Below are 9,137 nucleotides of genomic sequence, written 5' to 3'. Positions count from 1 at the left end.
TGTCCTTCACTTGCATATTGGGGATGTTTTGAAATAAACTTTACTTTAATGAAATTGTAGAGTTCTACCAAACAATAAGCTTTGATCAAACGACCCAAATGCATGCACACCCCGTGCATAGAGAAACATACCAATGCTCCCAAAAAACTTTTTCTCCAACAAACCTATATATTAGAAATCTTAGAGGTAAATTTGAGTAAATTTGAAGGTTTATACACTAAATTTTGTAAGTTTCCCACCTTGAAATTCAAGTAAATGTTAAAATTTGTAGGTGAGATTACACTAAACCTAGAGAGGAAGCCCTATATTTATATAACACAGCGCTGTAGCTACAGGGCACTCGTGAGGACAAAGAGGACATTGTGGGCAGCATCCAGCTTGTTGCCGGGAGAGTTCTCGTCCTGAACGCACTCGAACAGGATGTCGATGAGGTTTAGCGCCACGTCGAGGCCGTCGTAGGTTACGGCAGCGTCACCGTTGTTACGGATCTGCGCACGGCAACTGACATGGTTGGCCTCGACCGCTGTGCCAATAGGCACCGTCACCGGCACGCCCTGCTGGAAGAAGAGCGGGATGAGGGCCTGGCAATCGGCTATGTCTGGCTCTGTGCCCCCCTCATCGCATCTCACCTGCGCCATCGCTACCTGCTGCTGCTCCTGCCCAACAGCTAGCCACAGCGCCACCATCGCCACCATCAGCTGTGCAACTCCTGCCACCATATCTCCACCCCTCTTCGCCTTTAATACTATTGCAGTCATTTTGTCAGACGCAAAAGTTGTCAGCACGCTGCGCTGCTAAGCGTATTTCAAGGTCTGCGCTTTCCTACATTCTTCCTCCTTCCTTATCTGCTTTTATGAATACCTCTTCCTTCTCCTTAGAATCCGCTGCATAGGCCCTGCACTACCACCAATCAACAGCTTCTCGAATTTATCACCACCCACAATGTTCATCTTGGATTCATCATTCTTCTCTAAGGTACCGATCGTCCGTTTTCCTTTCTATCATTTCATTGACCAGCTATTGTTTAAACAATGGAACTCCCCTAATTCTCTTTTTATGTGTTGTTTTGTTTCTTTTGATAAGGACGAAAAAAATGGTAGAGTAAATTCACAAGAAGATTTAGAAATTTTCTCATGTAGGAAAAGTTCAATGGTTTTCATGCAATGCATAACATCATGAGCTTCTGGTCAGGAGGCATTGCATACCTAGCTGGGTACGATTGGGGGCAGGGGACCACTGCCCCCCCCACTGGGCCAGCGATCCCTTGCCCCCAATCGTACCTAGCTAGGTATGCCGTGCCTCCCTCATAGAATTAGCTCATGATGTTGAGTAAGTCATAATGTGGGAATTACTTATCTCACGTTCCCCTATGCATTATCCCACATTCAACTTTTGGCATAATAATATTAATTTTCAACTTATCTCACGTTCCCCTATGCATTAAAAATTTGAAACATTCTTTTTATATAACTTTGTTTTGAAATTCCACGCTCAGACAGACAGTCAATAGCTAAAGATGAAGCATTTGATCAAGTCATATGACCATGTGGCAAACTGAGACTACTCCATTTGTAACCATATAGAAAAGAAATGTAATTTGCATGTTGCACCAAGGTATGAGAGAGGACTCAATAACCTCATCAATTGGGGAATTTGAGACATATTCAAGTCCCATTTTTAAAAGCCAAACTTAGAATCTTAGTTTTTCTCTATTTTGAAGTATCAAGTATGCAACAACACTACCTCTACAACAAAAAAACAAATAATTTTGATAAAACTTCATCTTAAAATGTAACAACTAGTTTAAGTATAACGTTAAAATTATGCAAAAAAAAGATTAATTAGATGTGTTAGAACCTTACAAAAGGCGCTATATTGTCAAATTTGGACACATCACATGTGTAATTTACGTTTGAACTTCAAAATTGGTCGTTACAGCTTGCAAAGATGATGCTTAGGTTATTTCTTGTACATGTTGCAAGTACATATAGAGTGCATTATTGAATCTCTTCACAAAATAGAGGCTTTATATTCTTCAACAAACTCGGATTGTCCTAATGTCTTAGATTTGAAATTTGAGTGATCTCTTCCTCTAGTCCTCCTATAGAGAGGCTCAAACTTAAGTTCGAGCCTAAACATAGGAAGAGGTTTGCACCTTGCCACGAGAAGAGGCTCAAAATTAAGTTTCAGTCTCTTCCTATGACTAGGAATTAGAGGCTTAATCGAGCCTTCTTGACTTAGTAAAAGGCTCATCAAGACTAGCCACACTATAAGAGGAGTTATTGAAAACCGCCAACATTGCCACGGAAAAACAAAGGAGAAAGGAGAGAGAAAAATTTGTGTGGGCGGCAATAACCGGGCTAGGAACGCGGTAGTGGTTTGTCAGCAATAAGCGCGATAATAGTCGCGACAATATACCCGCTGCTATTATCGCGACCTTTGTCGCTGCTATTATCGTGTATATTACCGCTAAACGCAAGTTGAAAAATAAAGGTGCTTATTTGGCCACCCAAATTTGGGTGCCCAAATGAGCACCTTTATTTTTGACCTGCATAAAACAATAAGACATTAATTGTTTTTTGAAAAAGTATAAAAAGTACTAAAGAACTGAAATTGAATTCACTTTATCTTGACAATGAAAAATGTAGAAGATCAACTATTTAAAAAATTTACTATAAAAAGTAAATAGTTGTATATTCATTGTGCCACATTGGGACTTTACGAAAGTTTTGACAAAACATTTTTTATATAATCTTCATCATCGTCCAGAAACACGTATGTTGGATCACTTTGACTCTACATAAACACAAACCAAATCAAACAATTATCCACAGCTCAAAACAATTGACACAAAATTACTTGTTTAAGCTTACCGCTTGTAGTGGTCCAACCGCCGCGTCGAATTGCTCGCGAGAGATGTGGTTGTTTTTCAAACAACCATCGCCAAGTATCAAATTATGTATGTTGCTCCCGATACTTGACCATCTCTCTGGTTGGTCGAGAGAGAGTGACATTTTCCTAAGTTAGCAATAACAATACCAAATTATCAACAATCTTTATAATCAACGCTTGCATTATAATTCAAATAATCTTACATATTTATCCTTTTAAGCTCCCTTGCCTCTTGAGCCATAGTGTGTGGGAGTTTGTCTTGCACGGGCCTCGCGTTGTTGACTATATGATGAGCCCGCGCAACTTGATCGCTCTTCTCTTGAATTACCCACTCCCACTCCACGTTTGCCATGTTGCCACCACGGTAACTCCTGTCTGGATCTCTGACCTCGTTGGTTGCTACGCGCCGCACACTGGACTTCTTGTTTTTTAGAAATGTCTTTATGTAGCCCTCCAACCATTGTTGTGAAAAACGTTCATCAAGGGCATTTGGAAATCTAGCTAACAGAGCGTCCTCAATGTACCATGCATGATCGGACAGTTGGCCTTTGAACTTTATAAAACAATTCTGATACGTTGAATATATAAGAATTTGTAGATGGTGTCGAAATGCCTTGTCCTGTGCTGTGCCGCAATCAACCTCCCGCCATATTTAACCCTTTAGTAGTGCCCATGCATGTCTGACACGGGTGCGTCAATATCCTCGTCCTCTGCGTCAGGGACGGCACGCTCTAAAAGTGGGGACTCCGTTCCTCCGCCACTACCAAAACATGCGAAACCACAAGATCCACCGCCGCTTCGTCTCTCACGGCACTCACTGGCCTGAGATGAGCGTCGACGCGTGCTGCCAGAGGAAGTCCGTTGACGATGTTTTGGTGAAGCCGGAGTGGAATGGAGTGGCGTAGGACCCTGTGATGCCATGGAAGTAGGACCTTGCAATGCAAGGGGAGTAGGACCCTGCAATGGAATAGGAGTAGGACGAATGGAAGGGAGAGTAGAGGGAGGTGCCGTCGGTGCGAGGCTCTGTAGGTAAAGAGTCCCTCCCTGACTCCCCAATGGTGTAGTCTACGGAGAAATGCCGTAGGTCGCGAGCTGTTGTGGAGTGTAGCGGCCAAACAAATCCTCCATCGAACGGAGGTATTGCTCATATAAAGAGATAGCCCGCTGTAAGTCAAGATCTACGACCGGTGCAGGAATCTGAGAAGGGTAGGTGTAGGATGGCCATGCCTGTAAATAACAAAAAAAAAAAACCTATGACACTCATGGTTTATGGTTAACTACGTAGAAACATTATTTATTTCTTTGCTTGTTCTCACTGACTCAAGACTCGGGTCCACTGGAGGCGATGTCCACCCCGGGTGGGAGCCCACCTGAGATGTGAACTAACCAAAAGAAGAGCCAGCTGGATGGTCCTCACCAGTCAGTCTATCGTCAGACATCTACATTACAAAGAGCAATATAAAATTAAGCTTTCCACCCTACTCACTAATCTAAATATATGTACACAAGTATATTACCACACAAACACGTAGATGCATATACATACTAGTAGACCTGAGTAGAGGCTAGTAGTGCCAAAGGTCAACTGCACCTCTTTACATATTATCGCAATCTCAACCGTGGTAAAACCAAAGCTACATTGCGGTAATCCATGCATGAGTGGATCAATGACCGCAACGCCACGATTAAAAAAGGACTATACCCAAGAGGAAGCGTTTAACCTTCGGATGCTATGCTCCCGTACTTAGTGCATGCATACATGCATAAACAGAGATATATGTACACACATATATATGTTAAGGTTGTAAATGTAGCCATCGTTTTGTGTTGACTGCGCCTAAGTTCAACATGTAAGTGATCAATTGATCGTAACATTACAATTCTAATATAATGCAATAAGTAATTCTATCTCTCTCACTCTATCTCTCTCTCTCTCCATCCCAGAGTCATGTCTGCGCCTCCATGTAAAGCAAGCACTCTCAGAGATGAGAAGCCAAACATGGATGACATCTTTTGGCGAGGCATGGAGGCCTCGGCTAAGGTCATATGGCTTTGGACTTGGACACCACTTCTTCGGTCTTCACATATATACATGCATAAACAGAATGTTCACATATATATATGTTAAGGTTGTAAATGTAGCCATCGTTTTGTGTTGGCTACACCTAAATTCAACGTCTAAGTGATCAATTGATCGTAACATTACAATTCTCTCCCATAGGATATATATATTAGCATATAAACACGTAGATCCACACACTTACTAGTAGACCTAAGTAGAGGCTAGTAGTGCCAAAGGTCAACTGTACCTCTTTAGATATCATCGCAGTCTCAACCGTGGTAAAACCAAAGGTACATTGCGGTAATCCATGCATGAGTGGATCAATGACTGCAACGCCACAATTAAAAAAGGACTACACCCAAGAGGAAGTGTCTAACCTTCGGATGCTATGCTCCCGTACTTAGTGTCTACATACATGCATAAATAGATATATATGTACACACATAAATATGTTAAGGTTGTAAATGTAACCATCGTTTTGTGTTGGCTGCACCTAAATTCACCATCTAAGTGATCAATTGGTCGTAACATTACAATTCTAATGTAATGCAATAAGTAATTCTATTTCTCTCACTCTATCTCTCTCTCTCTCTCTCTCTCTATCCCAGAGTCATGTCTACGCCTCCATGTACAGCAAGCACTCTCAGAGATGAGAAGCCAAACATGGACGACATCTTTTGCCGAGGCATGGAGGTCTCGGCTAAGGTGATGGTGGCTTTGGACTTGGGCACCACTATTTTGGGCTTCGGTACGTCCACAAGAGCGACCCCAGGGACCACGACTAGCTTCATCCCGTTATTGCAAAACATACATCATCATGTTTTACAAGTGGAACCCATTGTCTTGTACCTACACCCTCCAAGCTTGGGGATGGGCTGCCCTTCGCTTTCTCTCTCTCTTTCTTTCTCTACTTCTCTTTCTCTCCCTCTTTCCCTCTCTTCCTCTCTCTCTCTTTCTTTCTCTCCCTCTCTATCTACTCTCCCTATATCTCTCTCTTTCTTTCTCTCCCTCTCTCTCTTTCCTTACCTCTCTCTCTATCTCCCGTTATTCCAAAACATAGACCAGCTTCATCCCGTTATTTCAAAACATAGATCAACATGTTTTACAAGTGGAACCCATTGTCTTCTATCTCTCTCTTTCTCTCTCTCCCTCTTTCCCTCTCTTTCTTTCTCTCTCTTTCTCTCTCTCCCTCTTTCCCTCTCTTTCTTTCTCTCCCTCTCTCTCTTTCCCTACCGCGCTTTCCCTCTATCTCTCTGTTTCTCTTTCCCTCTCTATCTACTCTCCCTCTATCTCTCTCTTTCTTTCTCTCCCTCTCTCTCTTTCCCTACCGCGCTTTCCCTCTATCTCTCTATTTCCCTCTCTTTCTCTCTCTCTCTCTCTCTCTCTCTCTCTCTCTCTCCCTCTCTATCTACTCTCCCTCTATCTCTCTCTTTCTTTCTCTCCCTCTCTTTCTTTCTCTCCCTCTATCTCTCCCTCTCTCTCTTTCCCTACCTCTTTCCCTCTATCTCCCTCTTTTCCTCTCTTTCTCTCCCTTTTTCTTTTGATGGGGGCTTTTCACAAGCCAAGCTCCCATACCCCTCTTCTCTCGTCCCCACCCCATGAAAACCCCCTCTTAGGGAGGGAGTGATAAAAGACATTGAAAAAAGTAGAAAAAAAATAAAGTATGATTATGTAAATATATGAGAAAGGTAAAATAGGCCACCTCATGCCTGCGGGACAGCCCATCCCCACCTTGCCTCCTTTTCCTTCACTGTTGCCCCGCCGTGTGTCCCTTTTCCTCTCCTCCACTCAAAAGGTCAATTCCCTCTCTCTTCCCCTTGTCCTTTCTTCTTTCTCTCTCCCCTCAAGCTACCCCACCTCTCACCAATAATGCATTATAACTCACCAATAATGCACCCTAACTCACATGCAACTTACCGGGTATACTATCTTCCAAAATAGTATACCCCACCCCCTCTTTCTCTCTCCTATCATATCCCATGACCCAAATACCCCCCTCTCTCTCTAAAGGGCGCCATGTCTCTTGTCTTGTAGCTAAATAACCTCCCCCACACTCACACACACTCAGTTTCACTGAAAAAGGTGCCCACAGACCCATCCCCACCCGGTGGTTACCTGATTTTTCTTGTGTTCACACACATCTGCACACAGATTCACCTCTGAACACACTCCCCTCTCTCCCCTCTTGTAATTACTTTATTCTCCATGTCACCTCTCACTTTTTTTCATCAACCCATCTCTCTCTCTTAGTCTCTCTCTCATGAGACTGCTGTTCTGACACATATACATACAGCCAGACAAGTGGGGCCCACAGTCACATGGCCTATGTAGATAATGATTTCTTCATTTCTAAATTCTAGAATTTCTCCCCCCTCCTCCCCTATATAAAGAGGGGTCACCATCACACTAAGCACACACACAACATCACCAAAGAACACACTATGCACTGTGTGTGCCTAGTGCACACACACACACACCCACACCATCACCATCACCATCACCGCAATCACCATGCTTGTCTTGAGCATGACCTCTACACCCTTGGCTATGGAAGATGAAGGACAACTAAATGAAGGATGATGGCCATAATCTTCGTGCGAGTCTTCGCCATCAACCCCCACCTATCCGCCATGTGCTCTACCACTCTCTCCCTTCTCATTCCCCTACCCTATGCTCCCCATTTCATCGCCTAATTCTCTAAATAAAGCTTGAGGTTTTGTGAGTATGTTTTCTTGCAATGTTTTTCCCATGTGAGGTGTGCGGAATCGCCACCTAGTCTTGTGTTTTGGAGTGAGCTTGTGTATGTGTGAAGGGTGTGCGGATTCGCCATCCTTTTGTGGTGCCTGAGTACTAAGCCGCTATACCCCCTCCCTCACTCTCTCTCTCTCTCTCTCTCTCTCTCTCTCACTCACTTGATCTCATTCCCTTTCCTCTTCATCATTACTCCCAAGAATCCATCTCTCTTGGATGAAAACTTTGTTATGGTGGTGTGTTGTTTGCGTCCTAGCCGCTGAAGCTAGGTGGTGCCCCCTGTTTGCTTTACCATGACAGACGCGAGGCGCGCCATTCGGTCCCCGGTGTTTTAGAGGCCGTCGGGGGTTCGGGGTTCTCTTTGCTCCCGTCATTTGGTGCCCCCACGGAGGATCTTTTCATGAAACCCTTCAGTTTACAAGACTGAAACCCCTAAACTATTGTGAATGGATGAATGGCTAGCAGGATTTGCTAATTGGACGACAGAAGAAGAAGAGCTCCAAGCACAACTAGACGAACTCCGCATCTCCATCGAAGCTCAAGTGCCAGGCGTAACGGTAATCGATTTGCAGTGGGAGAGTCAACCAACACGCCAAACCCAGTGGATATACATAGGCCAAGTGCGAAGAAGAAGAAGGAGAAGGTCGAAACCATGTCCGCAACCTACAATCAACCCACAACAACAAAATGGAAGGAGCTCTACACAATAGAGAATCAACACTATTCTACTTTGAGAATCGGGTAACTCAAGTCACCGAGGTAATTATCATAGTCAGTTTTCAAGTCGCACCTGATGCTGCAGCACAGATAACGGAAGCATTGGCTCACACTCTCACTAGAGAAACTAGGGATCTACTGAGTTTGTTTCAAGAAAGAACACCACCCTCTCCCACAAGATTGGACAGTGACTAAGCACCTCTAAGCTTCACATGAGTCAGTACAACCTACCTCAAGACAGATCACACATACCAACACGTGTACGCTCAATCAAGGTAATACTGGATTTGAAGGCTCACTACCAGCACGTCATTGACACCATGCCGGGTGGGGAGCGGCTTTTGGAGGTTCTGGCATCAGATCAACCATTTGTCTTACCTTTGGTATAAGGCAATGTACCGTTTGAAGTTTTAATCTATGTCCTAGTATAAGAGGGTATACACGCCTCCTTGTAAAGAAGAAAAAAACTTTTGCAAGTTAAGCAGTGTGTCTTTCTAGCTCTCTCTCAGTAATCATGGCAAGTGTAGCATTTCCAACATTTAAAGGAAAGAAGGGGGAGGATTTGGTAACAGACTTCCTAGATGACTTTGAAGTAGCATGTGTAGTGAGCAACAAAGATACGGATGAATCCCGAGTTAGAATCTTTAAGCATCTCATGAAGCTAGAAGCTAGATCATGGTACAATGCACTTCCACAAGCAACCAAGGATGACTGG

The 9,137-nt window shown here is 43.7% G+C and overlaps 1 protein-coding gene across 1 annotated transcript; it reads right to left on the bottom strand.

Annotated features, from left to right (window-relative positions):
- Nucleotides 1–329: 329 nt before the first annotated feature.
- LOC147439753 (uncharacterized) lies at nt 330–638 on the bottom strand. The gene has a single exon (XM_086484387.1). It carries the CDS (start codon nt 636–638, stop codon nt 330–332), a length of 309 nt encoding a protein of 102 aa, XP_086340513.1.
- Nucleotides 639–9,137: the final 8,499 nt, after the last annotated feature.

The sequence above is a fragment of the Adiantum capillus-veneris genome, chromosome 16 (assembly GCF_014529385.1).
Source record: "Adiantum capillus-veneris isolate H3 chromosome 16, ASM1452938v2, whole genome shotgun sequence".
Classification (NCBI taxonomy): domain Eukaryota; kingdom Viridiplantae; phylum Streptophyta; class Polypodiopsida; order Polypodiales; family Pteridaceae; genus Adiantum; species Adiantum capillus-veneris.
Note: the sequence above shows the minus strand (reverse complement) of the source record. Positions and strands in the feature narration are given on the sequence as shown.

Excerpts from the sequence above, each read along its gene's own strand:
- LOC147439753 (XM_086484387.1), bottom strand. The coding sequence starts at position 638 with ATGGCGCAGGTGAGATGCGATGAGGGGGGCACAGAGCCAGACATAGCC.